General features: G+C 40.8%; 1 protein-coding gene across 1 annotated transcript; it reads right to left on the reverse strand.

Annotated features, from left to right (window-relative positions):
* Nucleotides 1–261: 261 nt before the first annotated feature.
* LOC131912593 (olfactory receptor 5V1-like) lies at nt 262–1,519 on the reverse strand. Its single transcript, XM_059264900.1, has one exon. The coding sequence runs from the start codon at nt 1,514–1,516 to the stop codon at nt 557–559; it is 960 nt and encodes a 319-aa protein (XP_059120883.1). The 5' UTR covers nt 1,517–1,519; the 3' UTR covers nt 262–556.
* Nucleotides 1,520–16,601: the final 15,082 nt, after the last annotated feature.

Here is a 16,601-nt window from a genome sequence, read left to right on the forward strand (position 1 = left end):
CAGAACACAGAATTGTTCTGGGAATGTGTTTTTGTGCTCCTCCCAGGTGTAGTGGATAGGAGTGAGTTGACTTCAGATTATTCATTACAACTGGCTATTATTATTTGTTTGTTTGCCGCTATGGAAAAACATGTTTTTGACATGTGCAGCTTGTTTTTGTGAGTATACATTTTACTCATGTGATTCTTCTTAACACTCAGAATATAAATTGTCTGATGCTCTGAATAAAGGCTACTGCATCAGACTTTAGTCTGCCTCATTTATTGGCCCCATTCTCCCAGGTCCCACCACCTCTAGAACTGTGACACCCCTGAAGAATTTTCTTCAGGTGATTGTATGCCCCGGTTTGGAGACCACTGGTATGTCTGACACCTGGCCCATGGGGCATATGCATCCTAGGGTAGCTATGAATGAATGCAGCCAAACACAAAATCATAAACTCACTTAAATGTTCTGAGTTTTCTGTGATTTTCTTTTTGTAACTTGATTTGTGGCTCTGGATCATGAACTTTGTAAATGGCAATGTTGCATTACAGTAACAGAATGCTGGATTACTCTAGGCATTGCTATTGCCAGGGAATGCACACACTCCAGCCAGCTTCCTCAAGGCACTCTTGACCTCCTTGTTTCTCAGGCTGTAGATGATGGGGTTCAACATGGGGGTCACAACACAGAAGAGCACAGACACCAGGATATCCATGTCCAAAGAGTAGCCTTCCCTGGGTCTGTCATAGTTGAAGTTGGCTGTTCCGTAAAAGACTACCACCACAGTGAGGTGGGAAGCACAGGTGGAGAAGGCCTTTCTCCTGCCCTGAGCAGAGGGAATCCTAAGGATGGCAGAGATGATGAGCATGTAGGAGCCTGCAGTGAATAGGCAGGGGCTCAGGCCGATGGTGGCACTGGCCACATGGAGCACAGACTCATTGACAGAGGTGTCTGAGCATGAGAGCTTGAGGAGCAGTGGGATGTCACAGAGAAAGTGGCTGATGTGATTGGGTCCACACAGGATGAGTGTAGCTGCCAGTGCTGTGTGAGTCACAGAATTCACCAAGCCACAGAGCCAGGACCCAGCCACCAAGCAGACACAGACCTTCACACTCATGAGAACCGGGTACTGAAGGGGGCGGCAAATGGCCACATAGCGGTCATAAGCCATAGCGGCCAACAAGACACATTCAGTGCCAGCACATGTCACAAAGAAGAAGATCTGAGAGAGGCAGCCTTCATAGGAGATGGTCTTCTTCTCCCTGAAGAAGTTCACCAGCATGACCGGAATGGTGGTGGATGTGTAGCAGATGTCCAAGAAGCTCAGGTTGCTGAGGAAATAGTACATTGGAGTGTGGAGAGCAGGGCTGACCCTGGTGGCCAACATTATGAGTGTGTTCCCCAAGAGAGTTGTCAGGTAAATGGCCAGGAAGATCAGGAAGAAGATGCCTTGTAGACTGGAGTGGTTGGAAAATCCTAGGAAGATGAATTCTGTGACGTGTGTTTGATTGCTCATTTCAGATGGAGTCATAGCTACAAGGAGAACAAAGGACCCAGAGTAAATGTGATGAAGGCACTGTTAGACGTGTTTCTGAACTACTGGAGCCATGTCCAGTAACATCAGGTATACAACAGTCTGGGCTATGGAGAGAGATTTCTAAGAGAGTATCCCCTGATTTCCCAGGGGTTTTGCGTGGCTGCCGATTGGTAAGAACAAATGTAGACTTGGGCAAAATCTACAACAGATTGCTAACCTCTGTCTTTCCCTGGTCTGCCGTATCTCCTCCCAAACTGGAACATTGCTCTTAAATTCTTCTTTGCAGGTGTCTTATTTAAGTAATAAATTCTTAGTGTGAAAAATTAAGAATAACAATGTTGTAATGATAAGCATACCCATTCATGGAGTCCATGCTGCCTTTTAATGTATTCCTTTATAGTCTTTGCTCCTCTGTGTTAATCTTTTAATCCAACTATGTGCTTAAAGTATCAGGAGCACAAAACCACAACGTTGCATTGTACTTCATAACACAAGAGAAATTTCATCTTCGCGCTGACTAAACACTTAGATGACTCCCTTCCTTTCGTTATAAATCTTGGGAGGAGATTGTGCATACAGAACATCTGGGAACATTTCTCACTGCTTCTCCAGAATGGAATTTTAACTCAGGCTTTTAAATGAGCCGATGTCATTTTTCAATAGGAACTTTGATCTTTTCAGCATTTATAAGAAAATTTAACCAATTAAATTACTAATTTTCTCTGAGTTCTCTCGCACTCATCTCTGAGTCATTGTTGGAACTGCTGATTTCTGCCAGTCTTGGAGGTAAAGGGCGTGAGGAATTGTGGATTTCTGGTCTTGACGTGGCTTGAACTCCCCCCCCCCCCCTGTTGGTGACAGTGGAGCAGCTCCTGCTCCGTCCCTCAGGCTGTCCACTGCATTGTGAAAGGTGTCTGTTACGTAATTGTTGGGAAAAGAAACAGGACCTTATGTTAATAATCTGTGCTCTTGACATAACACTTGCTCAGTATTCTTCATCAGGTTAGAAAGCCCCTCTTATGTGGACTTTTTAAATAGTTTTGTGTGTTTGTGTGTTTTGGTGCTGGGGAATGAACTCGGAGTTTTGTTTTGTCCTCTACTCCTGAGACCATGTGTAGCCCCATATATTAATATGTTTTTTTAATCATGAGTCCATATTTCATTTTCTAAAAACATTATCTGGATGTGCTGGGATGGTTTTGTATTTTTTCGTAGTGCATTATGTGGATTGAATTTTGAATGTTGAACCAGCCTTGCATTCCAAGGCTTGACCTCAATGACTGTGATGCCATCCTTCCTAGATGCGTCTAGATTAGATTTGCTAATGACTTGGAGAAGTACTTGTAGTCATGAGAAATGGTACTGGTGCATGGTTTTCTTTTCTGTAATGTATTTGTTTAATTTTGTTATGAGGAAAATCTGCCCATATAAAATGTCTTAGAGAGCTTCTTTTGATTTTTTTTTAAAGCAGAGATTACTTTTGTTATATGCCTATTTAAATTCAGCAATGAAGCTATATATGCTTGGCAGGCATTGTTTTGGAAGGTTTTAAGCTTCAAATTCAGATTTTCAGACAGTCATAGAACTACATAGGCTATTTATTTCTTCTTGAGTGAGTCTGTGAGTGTTTCCTATGTTGAAGGGTGATGAGCACAGCATCGCTACCTACCTCTCCTCTTTTGTTCCTGATGTTTATAATTTGTGTCTCAATCTTTTTAAATAATTTGGATAAATTACTCACTAATATTATTGATATTTTGAAGGAACTAGTTTATCTTTGATGATTTTTTTGCTATTTAATTTTGTTGTTACTTCTTTAATAATTGTCATTTCTTTGCTTTGATTTGTCTAAGTTTGTCTCTTTCTCTATGGCTTTCTGATTTTAGATACAGGTTTTTCTTTGTCTTTTTCAGTGCTGAGAATCAAACCCAGAGTCTTGCATATTCTAGTCAAGTGCTGTACCACTGGGCTACCTCACTCACCCTTAAAAATTTTAAAGACAAGTTCTCACAGTATATCCTCAATGTGCAATGTAGCCCAGGCTGGCCTGGAACTCTCAATCTTCTTGCCTCAGCCAATTCTGGGATTGTAAGTATGGAATTACATCATGTTTGGCTAAAGATAAGCTTTCCTAACATCAATATTAAAGATATAAATTTAAAACCCGACTTTTTGACATATTGGATTATTTTGATTCTGTCCAAAATACTTAAAAGTTTTCTCTGAAGTGTTCTTGTTGCCTCACAAGTTATTATAAAACATATTGTTTACTGTCTAAATACTCAGGAATTTCCAGCTATCTTTCTTTTGTTGTGACCCTATGGCAGTTGAGGAGCTTCCTTTAACATTTCTTTTAGACTCTGCTAGAGGTACCCGCTCTCAGTTTTGCCTGCATTAGAGAATCCTGCCTCTTCCCGCTGGAGGCTATCTTCGGAGTCTACAGGGCTATGGCAGCAGGTGCTCTGGGATGGCCATGGCGTTGTCTTCTTGCTTACGTACGCTTTTGATGAAGAGTTTGCTGTAATTCTTATGAACGGTTCTCTGTCGGGTTTTTTTTTCTTCAGTTACCTTTAAGATGTTCCTCTCCCTGCCCCGACTTTGAACGTAGTGTACTTAGCCTTTTGCTTTTGCAGTGATTTTGTCCTTCATCTTGGAAAGTCCTCAGCCACTATTTCTTCAGATACTTCTTGTGCCGTGTCCATCCTTCTTCTCCTTCTGGAATTATAATTCTGCGTGGTTCATTCTGACAGCTTATTATCAGGCTGTGCCTTTTGTACATTCTGGTCTCAGTTTTTAACCTTTCCCTTGCACTTTGGTTTGGGTCACTTCCGTTGACCTGTCTCCAAGTCTGCCCTGCTTTCTCCCACTCTGCCAGACTTGCCAGGCATCTGCTACTCTTGCTCCTGTGTTGCTGCTCTCTGTTAGATGTTTTTGAAGTAGTTTTTTATCTCTTTTGAAATTACCCATTTCATCTTAGATGCTCTTTAGCATTTCCATTAAAGTGATTAGCCTATGAACTATTGGTTGAAATTCTTTGTCAGACAGTTGGCAAATCTCTCATAGTTGAGTCTCGTTCTGATACATGTCTTGTCTCTTTGGACTATTTTCCTTACTTTTAAGAAATATGCCACAACTTTTGGGCTAAAGCTAGTCATACTGTAAAAGACAGATCCCAAGGTTACTGTTTTTGCTTGAAGATGCTCTTCCTTTTCAAGACATTTTTGATGAAGTTTAATCTAAACAGTAGCTGGGTTCATTTGAAGTTTGTTATTCCTGTAGTCACTCTGAATATGTCACAAGCCTCAGCTGTAGTGACACTTCCCTCTTAGGGAATAGACTAGTGTATCCACTCTTCTGCTTGGCTTTGGATATTCTGGCTTTACAGTTCTCTAGAGATAATCTGTTTGGTAGACTGTTTCCCAAGGAAAGAAAGGAGGGTCCTGTTTTAGGTGAGTCTTAGCCTTGGATGCTTCATGGATACATAACCTTTTCAAGTGATCCTGTCCCTTCTCCAGCTCTGGCACTGTGCCCAGTGTGTACCCCTCTCCTCCCGTAGGATTAGGCTTTGTCACCCACTCTGTGTCCTTCCCCACATGCAGTGTTTTTCGCAGCATCTTAATGGGTCAATCTCTGTTACCATTATCCTAAAGATTTCGTGTTTGGAAATATGAATCTGAGGTAAGGCTGGTAGGAGTCTGGCCTACAGCTGCTCTTCGCCCCTCAGCCTCTACAAGAAGCAGCACCTTGAAAGACATTCCCAGAATATCTCCCCATCCTCCCTGTGAGCACTTGGTAGAATTCATAGAGAAAAATTAAAAAGTACACATAAACCATCTCAGATGGCTCTCAAGGACTCCATGTTCCGACATTAATCTATATTTAGCCTAGCAATTCACCAATTATTCTCATTTGAGTCTTATTAGCTTTTGTGACATCTAGTTCTTCTGTTCTAGGTAAAACATACATGGATGATTTTGGTTGCTGTTGTCTCCCCAGATTTCATTTTAGTTATTTGCTTTGCAATCTCAATTCTCCAATTACAAGAAAAGATATTGATATGCATTTTCATCAGACTTTTTTGAGGTTGTTGTGATGATGGGAACACCATTGTTTCTGGTTTTCCAAATCTCCACAGTAGAAGCAAATATGTAATAATTTTTGGAAGTAACTTGGCAATTTCCAATAAATTATGAATATTGTTATTCTATGATGATTTCAGCCTTAGAGTAGTCTCAATAAAATGAATAGGTCACAAAAAATTTTGTATGACAGCTTACAATAGTCCAAGAAAATGGTATGTCTATCAACAGAATAGACAACAAATTGTGGCATATCATAAAATAGAATAATGAATGCAACTAAAAAAAACCACAAAATACGAAAACATTAGTAGCATTGTAAGTCTAAACAGTTTTGTTGTATGAAAGAAGTCAGGCACAAAAGAATAGCTACTATATTTTTTCCTTTAAATGAAGCTCAAAAGTAGCTAGATTTAAGTTATGATGATCAAGTAAGAACAGTGATTATTTCTAGAATTTAAAATGGTGTTATTTGGAAAAGAAAATGAAGGTGTTTTCTAGATTAAAGAAAATGTTCTGTATCTTAATTTTGGTGGTTTATATGTATAAAAATTTATCAATGTATGCTCTTATGGTTTTACTAAATAGAAAGTATAATTTGAATTTTCAAAATAAAATAAAGAATGAAATAAAAACAGAGGGCAATTTTTTTTTTTTTTTTTTTCGAGACAGGGTTTCTCTGTGTAGCTTTGCGCCTTTCCTGGAACTCGCTTTGGAGACCAGGCTGGCCTCGAACTCACAGAGATCCGCCTGGCTCTGCCTCCCAAGTACTGGGATTAAAGGTGTGCGCCACCACCGCCCGGCAAGAGGGCAATTTTTAATGCAGTTTTCCTCTCAAGATTTGTTGGACCAGGCTTAGTTTTTTTTTAAGGTTATTAACACTTCCTTTTCCCTTTTTTGGCATTATTGATTTCTTTTCTACCATAATTCAGTATGTAACATATTTTACAAATGACATCTACTTCTTTCTTGACAATGACCCATTTGGGAGATTGAATGTGATTGGTGGGCAAATGGGACTTGGGTAACAAATGCAATTATATATGTTTGTGTGTGTGTGTGTGTGTGTGTGTGTGTATCTGTGCACATGCATATTGTGTGTATTTCATTGGTTGAGCAAGTCATGTCTGACAACATTGGTCCATAGCTAAAGGGAGGTAAGCTGGCCTCCCAAGCGATGTTAAGGTGGAAATCTCAAGGAAAACACTATGGATCTAGTCATCTAAGGTCAAGCAAATTCAAAGGACTTCTGTTGGCTTGACTGCTCCAGAAGTGAGGCCCTTGAGGTCTCTGAGTCATCAGTGAACTTCTATGAGAGCTGCATTGACTGTAGATTCTGGGTCTTGGAAGCCCCTGCCACTGTATGCCTCATACACTGAGAGTCCTGCTAGTTTTCCAGGAGCTGGTAAGACAATCTAGCCAGTTGCCATTAACGTTTATATTCATTCTGAGTTATACGTAAGCAGAACCTCATTGGTGACCACCCGAGAGCAGGTGGCAGGAAACCAGCCTTGTGAGCATAGAAACAAAATGTGGGAAGCTCTGTCAGGTCTGCCTTTTTACACAAAGTCGACGGGGAAAAAACCAGCTCAGTGCTTCTGCTCTAGGGACTCAGAGAGTAGCGTCCCTCTTGTATGGGCAGCTGAGCGGTGTCTTTTTGGAAGCCAGGCTTCAGGGTGAGAATAGGCAGGAATGCAGAGTATCAACAATAGGGAACCCCAGACAAGTCTTTAGATGAGGGGAGACTGAGAGTGGGGGACATCTGCAGGGAAACATCTTGAGTTTTAGAAAATCATCAGCTTTGAGAACATGAAAACAAACAGACCATCCTGCATGTCTAGAAAATGCATGAACATCCATTCATTAAATCTTGCATGAAATTGTGAAACCCAATGACCAGAGTCCCTCATGGTTCCAGTGCCTCAGATATGAACTGCTTTATTTAGTCCAAGAGAGTCTTCTGAATGCTAAAACAAGAGCAAAATGAAATGGTCCATAACTAAAAGTATAGCATCTGGGAGCTTAGGGAAAAAATAAAAACAAACTCAGAAGCACCGTAGAGTCCACGAGGACATGGGGAAGACACCAGTCAGCTTGGGATCACGCGTTAAAACGGGCATCATGTGAGATGTAGTAGGTTTAGGAGGATAGGGTAGATTAGATTTGAGTGACGCTGAATGCTAGTCGGTATGGGATAGTCACAAAAATGACTTCCAGACAGGCTAGAACTGCAGATGTAGGTTTGAGATTGATCATCTCAAAGACAACTGCAATAGCAGTGCGTGCTGTGAGAAGGGAGAGCTGATGGAACAGTGGGAGAGAAAGGCAAAGATGAGGGCTGAGAGCTCAACATGGATAAGATGTCCTGAGCACGTGCTGAGGAAGGACTAAAAATGCCAGCTCGTCTAGATTAGCTGTTTGCATTGCGGTCTCTGAGTGGTGCCCCTAACTAAGGAGCATGTCCCTCGTTAGCATTGACTTACAGTCAGTCACCATGGAAACCGCACTGGACCTGCACTGGGACCTGCCTTGGGACCTGCACGTACTCTTATCCCCATGCCACATGTGTGCTTTCTACTGTCAGCTGCACAGACCAACTTCAGGTTACTGTAAAACCAGTGGCAGGCATTTATTTTGTTCACACATTCCATACGAAAAAACACAGATATGATACCTTCCATTGCAGGAAGATGTCCCGATGTACACACTGAAAGAAATGTTAAGTCCTTATCACATAGTCTCCCTCTGCATCTTACTAAGGGGAAATCGGAAATCTAAACTGAGAAAGTGGAAATAAACATTCAGGGTTCAAAAATTACATGTTTCTTTCTTTTGTTTGAGTTGAGGTAAGTTCTCACTATGTAGAGAGGACTGGCCCAGGACTTAGAGCCTTCTGCATCTGCTTCTGGAGTTAGAAAACAGTTTCTGAAGTTGCACATTCAATCTACTGTAAAGTTCTTGGAAACTGCTAATTACATGCCATCAACTCCTGAGGACTACCTTCATGAAGCATTATCTATCTATATCTCCATATGGGCGTTTCCATTGATTTCATTAGCTAGTCTAATTTCTCCTGGGCCAGGGACGAGGTGCTGTAGGTGGTGACATGGACCTGGTTACCTTATCCCTGATGCTGATTCTGTCAGCACAGGGCAACTCGGTTCAACTATCATCAAAAATGTTAACAAATGTCACCTCTTACACATAACGCTCTGAGATGATGCACATTCAACCCTTGGAATTTACACGCTGCTGCACAGTGGTCAGGAACCTTGATGGTAAGCAGTCTGTTGTGTAACAGTGACCTTACTTTCCACAGTCACAGGCTGTGTATATATCATACAAAAGTGAATTTGAGAGTGAGTTTTCTTTTCTTTTCTTTTTCAAAAAAATTTTTAATTTTTATTTTTGTGTGCATTGATGCTTTTGCCTGCATATATATCTGTGTGAGCTGCCATGTGGGTACTGGGAATTGAACCCAGGTGTTCTAGAAGAGCTGCCAGTGCTCTTAACCACTCAGTCACCTCTCCAGCCCTGAGAATGAGTTTTCATAAGGTGTTTCGGTATATGTAACTGCCTGGCTTTTTAAAAAGTCTTGTATAATAGTTTAAAAGAGGTACGTGTTTCTTTAAAAATTAAAATAGAATTTAGTATAACAGTCCAATCAAAAGCTCAGTGTATTAATTTGAAAAGATGTGTTTTTTTCCATACCTGAATTTGGCCAGGATTTTCCATATTGAGGGAGAATAGAGAACACAGTAAATAACAATACTGTGCCACAATGCCCACGTTGTGATACTCTTTCAAACGACTCATATCTATGACTTGTACATGCTTTGAGTCCGTGGCTTTGCAGAAGAGCTTATGAGATGATGCACCATTTCCCTTTTGCAAATAAAGAAGCTGGGCTCTGGAGAGAGTTTATTTCATAACCATCATGACTTATGACAACATTTTGCTATGGATAATGGTATATTTGTAAACTGTTTTGTAGTCTTCAAAGCCCAAGAATTCTTATCTTTGATTCTAAGAATTCAATGCACATGATTAATAGGCCAACACAGCTTTCATTAGAAATTCCAAGTCTCAGGGCCTTAAGGAGCTTAAAGTATTTAAATTTCAATAGAAAGTTGGCGCTGAAGTTAAGCATAATTTTCAAACCTAAATATAAACAAACTGTGGAAAATAAATAACCCTAGAGGTCTTAAAAGAGATTTTTTTTTTTTTTGCAATAAATGAAATTTTCTGTTGACTAACCTTAAGGGGTTCATTTCCCCAAAGGAAACAAATGGGCATGAATGAAACAGAAATTGGTGACTGTGAAGCCCTTCCAGCACATTAGGGAAACATCTATTCATATTTGATTCCAATAGCACAAAGCAATGATTAAAAAATGTAAATCTAATTCTCATGTAGCCCAGGAAATTTCTGACCTACTTAAAACACAAACACACCACCACCACCACCACCACCACCACCACCACCCATGCATACCAATTGATCTAATTGAAAACTTAAATGATTTCAAGTGCGTGTAGCAAAGTTAATTCTATAGAATATACGAGCTTGCTCTGTGTAGTTTATGGGTACCAAGGATCAGACGGAACCTTCAGAGATTATATTGCAATGCTTGATCCTTGAATGTTCATGTCAATCTCCTGCAGCTCTCATGGGCTCTCAGGCGATGCTGATGTGCCTGGTCCAAGGACCACACATTAGTAGGTGAGCCTGGGCTGGTCCCCCTGACCGGCAGAGCTGCACCTACTAGTAACCAATGGGTTAAGAGTCTTAACAAGTTCACAACATCCCTCAGAAGCGTGTCCCAGCAGTTAATTCTTCCAGCACTTTCTACCTCATTTGTGCTTCTCCATGTACTAGGGGGAAAGGGAAGACAAATGACCATTTCCTTTGATATGTAAGAACCTTCAAGCTACAACATTCTTCAAATTATGAATTCTTATTTCTTTCAGCTCTTGCCCGAAATCTTTCCTTGATACCGACAAGTCTCAATTTAAATCTATTCAGCTCTGTTGTGGGGTCTAACACAGCCCTATGCTAGTATTATGAAGAAATTCAGGCTCTGCCTCTCATCCTAGACTCCATCTATAGGAAGATAAAACACAGCATGGGGCATGAAGCTTGATGACATTTTGTGCAGTTTTAGAGCTACTGTCTGTTTATTTTTTGCTAGAGAGCCCCTACTTGACTACCTATAGGAATAGTGCATGGATCACCTGCCCTAAGGCCCACACTCCATCTCAAGTGCAAGCTCCTTAAGATCTTAACTTGTGTCTTTCAATTCTGCATGGAAAAGCCATAAAGGGCCTTATGTGAATGGATGCTCCACGAGTCTCTGGTGAGTAACGGAGAGCTAAGAGCTATCCAGCACATTTATGGACTAGAGATCTCAAAAGGCTCTTTAAGGGCAGCCTTGAGAGGGCACTAGAGGAGTAGGACAGGGATTTGACAAGGCTAGGGACATTTCTGTTCAGCAGTTCTCATGCAAATGTCCTACAGACCTGAGGACTTCATGGCTGGTGTGGACGTAAATGTGGCGCTCTGACCCTTTAGTCTGGGAAGGAAGGACTTAGGTCTATCCCTCCCAAGAGCAGTGGTCCCATTAGGGACTGTCTGCAGGCATTGACTCAGTTCCCAGCTGAAAGCAGCAACTCTGTTTCTTGCCTTCCCAACTGACAATCATCTCCAGGAGAAGTAATTGCGGATGAAATGATTTAAGAGTAACTCCAGCCGGGCGGCGGTGGCGCACGCCTTTAATCCCAGCACTCAGGAGGAAGAGCCAGGCGGATCTCTGTGAGTCTGAGGGCAGCCTGGTCTACAGAGTGAGATCCAGGACAGGCACCAAAACTATACAGAGAAACCCTGTCTCGAAAAACAAACAAACAAACAAACAAACAAACAAACAAACAGAGTAACTCCAGATAGAAGACATTTCTAACAGCAAGGATGTGGGATGAAATCAGTCACTCAAGAGCTTGGGGCTTTCTGGCTGCTAATAAGCTGCTTGCCACCCATAGCCTAAGCATCACTGTGTTTCAACGAAAGATGAAACCTCTGAACAAATGAACCCAATGGCATTTTTGTAGACTTATGTCTCATTTTGATTTTCCCCCCTTGTCTTACTGGTCTTTTGTTTATATATATTGGTTCCTGTTTTTTGTAGGTGTGTGTGTGTGTGTGTGTGTGTGTGTGTGTTGTTTTTGTTTTGTTTTTTAAAGAGAGTGAGGGATAGAGGACACAGGGTTAGGTGAGTAGTGAAGCTGAGAGTGAGGAGAATCTGGGAGGAATTTGGGGAGGGGAAAATATGATCAAAATATATTGTATGAAAAAAATGTCAATAAAAAGAAAAAACCTTTAGTTGGTGAATAGATACATCTCTAAAGCCATTTGTAGAGAGTTAATTAGATTTGCTTAAACAAACATTTGGCTTGCATATATTATCACACTGTAGAGGGTCCTGGTGGAAATGTGTCCCTGTGCTTTCTCTACAGAAATTATTTCTTTCTGCCCTGCTTTTCAAAAGTGGAGGATAAACACTTAGCATTGCATATTATTTACCACAAATAAATTTTCCACTCATACTATTTCACTTAAGGAATGTAAACATCCCTTGGGTTTTATACTAGATAATCTCTGAAGTAAATTCCACTATGGTTTTATAAGCACCACTGCAGAAATTTATACATATACAGAAGGATATTTAAAAGTCATTACATAAACACCACCAAAATTATAATGGAAATACATATAATAACTTACAATGTTTTCGTAATGGGTAGCTATATATGAAGTCTTTTTCAATAATGACAGTAAATAAAGAAACACACTTACTCTTGACTCTCACCAAAAGCCTTAGATTTCTGACTTTGGTGTGGGGCTTGATGCTTTTCAAACTAGTACCTGCCTTGAAAATACATTCTTTGCTAAAATCTGACAGTTGACCTCCAAGTATCATGAAGGAGAGTCTTCATTCTGGAAGCTTCACAGAGCATACACATGGCCTAACACAGGAGTTGGAAATCCTTTGCTTTCTCCACAATTCGTTTTTCCAGAATGGCCATTTATAAAGGGCCAACCTTTTGGGACCATCCCGTCTAATCTGCCTCCGAGCAGCTGTTCTGGGACTTCTTGCTGTGCAAGCACAGCTCAAGGGCAACAGCCTGAATAGAAATTGGAGAAATGAAGAGCAATTCTCTCTTGGATTCATTAAGGTCTTGGCAATCATCTTTCCCAAGTATGCAGTGAGGAGATCAGTTTCCTATCTCTTTTGGGACATTGGTAAATGAAGTTCACTACCAGATTTTTGCTAAGAGGTGGTGGGCTGCTAAAACCACGAAGCTGGCTTCCCCTTACATTAGAGAAAGGATGTAAGTTCAAATGTGTACCGACTTAGACAACCGTCTGCAACCACAGTGCCGCAGTATGCCTGCAGTCTTAGAGCTATCCCATTCCTACTTAGCACTGTTCACCTGGACACATGTTTCCTTGCTTCTCTGCCATTACCCACAATGACTTACTTATAGTCCCTCCATTTCTCATGACCTGATGATGGTGTTACTTGCTTTGGAGTTTAAAGGAGAGAAAAGCAGAACCATCAGCAGCTGGGTGGAACACCTGTGGAGAAAAAGCCTGTAAGGTTTTAAGTCTTGTGGTATTTTACTGAACAAAAATAAAAATAAGAACATTAAGCCGTGCCAAGAGTCAAGTCTCTAAAGCTCAACAATCTCATTACTAATATGGTTTTTATACGTGTGGTGGTTCAGCAGAAAAGGATGTATGCTGATTTTCCAGAAGACCTGACTCTGGCTCACAGCATCATATTGGGTGGTTTATAGCTACCTGTAACCCTAGCTGCAAGGGTATCTGACAACTCTGGCCTCAGGGCCACCTTAACACACACACACACACACACAGACACACACACACACACACACACACACACACACACACACTAATAATAATAATGATAATAATAATAAATCTTAAAAATACTTCTTATTTGCAAAGGTTTTTTTTTTTAGAATAAACTCTATAAAGAACAAAACAAAATAATAAAACTACTTTAGGCTCATTGACAATTAGAGACTGCTCTTCCTCTGAGTTATAACCCCAGCATAATGTGGATGAAACTTGAAAACTTAATTCTAAGTGAAAGAAGTCAGATCCACAAGGTATGTATTATTTCACTGCTAAGAAACATTCATGATAGGACATATCAACATACCCAGCACATAGACATACGTTTTCATGGCTGTACATGAAAGACTTCATGGAAACACAAATCAAAATTACATTTGTTATAGCATGTCACACCTACCACTGGTGGCAGCAAAACTGGGAAAACTGGAAGGAATTGTCATATAGAGTCGGTGGGGCGGGGGAGAAAATGGTGCAAATATTCTAAAAGGACCGGAGGACACGGAGCCCAGGAGATATACAACCTGTGAACTGTTGAACACAGGAGTTATTGTCTATCCTCATGGGCTAGCACAGCACAGCTGTTAAGATACACTCTATACAATGACCATGGTTACAATCACAGGGGAAATGCTTCTGATTGTCTTAAATTAAGAACACTTTCAGAATGTGAAATACTATCTAGAATTCAGAGATGGAGACAGTGGATTAGGAGTTCCTATAGTTTCCTTGTGCTTCTGGGAGTCTGAAGAAGATCATCAAGCAGATGGAAGGGCCTAGAAGTACAATAATGAATAGGAGACAGAAACCAGACAAATCTAGAAAATATTCGAAGGACTCTAACAACAGGCACTAAACAGCATGGTGGGGGAAGGGAGAAACCCCTCGTAGGTGGGACTTTCCCCGGGGAGAAGAGGAAAGCTTGGTGAGTTCTACAGACAGGCAGTCTGGCACTCTAAAAAGCTTGGTGAGTTCTACAGACAGTCAGTCTGGCCCTCTAAAAAGCTTGGTGAGTTCTACAGACTGGCAGTCTGGCCCTCTAAAAAGCATGGTTAAGGTGAGAGATCAAGATGGATGAGATGACTCAGGGTGAAGGTGCTGGTGGCCAAGCCCGAAGAACTGAACTTCATCCCTGAGACCTAATGAAAGAAGGAGAACAATCAACTTCTGCATGTGTCCTCGGGCTGCCACACGTGGACATGGACGGTAGCAGGTGTGGGTCCCCAATAAACAAATTAACAAACAAACAATAGAATAAATGTAAAGATATGAGAAATGAATGAGAATGTGCATGCAGTCTCTAAAATAGACATGGTAGGGACAAAAGAATAGTCCTCAATTCAGTCCAAAAAATGGCAATAAAAATTAGACCCAACTGTTTGTTCTTGTAAGAAACACCATGGACTGATGGGCAAAGACACACCAGATTGAAAGTGAAAGGATGGGAAAGTAACATTTCAAACCAACAGGAACCAAAAGTAAGGTGGGGTAGGATACTCATCTCACAGAGCAGACACCAGACCAAAATTAGAAGAGGTAAGGAAGGCCACTGTACAACAGCAAAGAAAAAAAAATCAGTAAGATACAACAATTATATACATATACATATATATGTATACACACACACACACACACACACACACACACACACACACACACACACACTCCAAAGGTGGAGGTAGGAAGATCAGAAGTTCAAGATCATCCTTGGCTACATAGTAAGTTGAGGTACATGAAACCTTATCTCAAGAAGAAATGAAAAAGAAAAAAAAGGAATATCATAGAGGAGGTATATATGAGCAAAGTATGTTACATACATGTATAAGAAGTCATAATGAAATACATTAGTTTGTATAATTAAAACATGCCAAAAAAGGCTAACAAATCTTTTTTGCAGTTATTGGCTAGTGATGTCCCATAGATCTCCAAACATTATAGACTATTGCCAGTGTTGTTGATCACTCTCCAGAGCCTAATAGTAGGAACCTTTGTAGAAGACACCATACACTTGAATCATAGAATGTAGAGGTATCAAGCTAGTGTCGAACTGGAAACTTCATCCCTACTGGCCGCCTTTAGTAATGCCAGAAGACACTGTGCATGCTACTGGAGGTGAACAGTAGTCATCAATATTTACCTAACTGTGAACCATGGGAGCTGTAAACACCACCCGCCTGGGAAGGACATGCAACTGGTGCAAAAGGGGCACAAATGTTATAGGAACAACCAAGCTATTTCTGATAGGATTTAAGTCCTGTTCCATAAGTTAAAACCATTCACAGCATCATTACTGGGCCAAGAACTGTGGCTAGGTTAGCATAGGCCCTCTGATACATGGAATAGAGTATTAAACCAATTCTCTAATTACCATTAGAGTCATAGATTAATGTCTCTCTCAACCTCATCAGAAAAACTTCTCTTTCAGTAGATTGTGATTAATACAGAGACCCATAACTGGTCAAGGTGCAAAGAATTAGAGATTTTGGAATGCTCAACATAAATGGCACATCTGTACCACATCTCCTCCTCCCAAAGCTCAGAGATCATTGCAGGAGAGGAGGCAGACAGAGCATAAGAGTCAGAGGTGGTGGATGGAAACAGTGTCTTCCAGACATAGCTAGGAGCCTGCATTATGAACTCACAGTGGTTGTGCCAGCACGCACAAGATCTGTGCAAGCTCAATTCAGCCCAAATCCCAGCATGGAGAGGGAGGATAGTCATAAAGTCCTACCTAGCCAAAGGAGCTATTGTCAACTGATAGCTTCCAGGAAGGAAAGCCAGTTTTCTTTAAGAATGCTGCCTTTGGAAAGACAAGCACATGCCGGTAGAAGGCCACACATCTAAGAATATATGGGCAGCATAAATGGAACTTGATGGGTGTTTTTAAAAAATTAGAAAAATAGAACAGAAATTGGGTAGGTAGGGCAAAGGAATGTGTCTGGGAGGAAGTGGAAGAGGGGTTAAATATGATCAAAACACATTGTATAAAATTATCAAAGAACTAAAAACATGCTTTAATGTACTAGGCAAAAAAAAAGGAAAGAAAGAAAAGACAGATAAACAGT

Source organism: Peromyscus eremicus, chromosome 6 (genome assembly GCF_949786415.1).
Source record: "Peromyscus eremicus chromosome 6, PerEre_H2_v1, whole genome shotgun sequence".
Classification (NCBI taxonomy): domain Eukaryota; kingdom Metazoa; phylum Chordata; class Mammalia; order Rodentia; family Cricetidae; genus Peromyscus; species Peromyscus eremicus.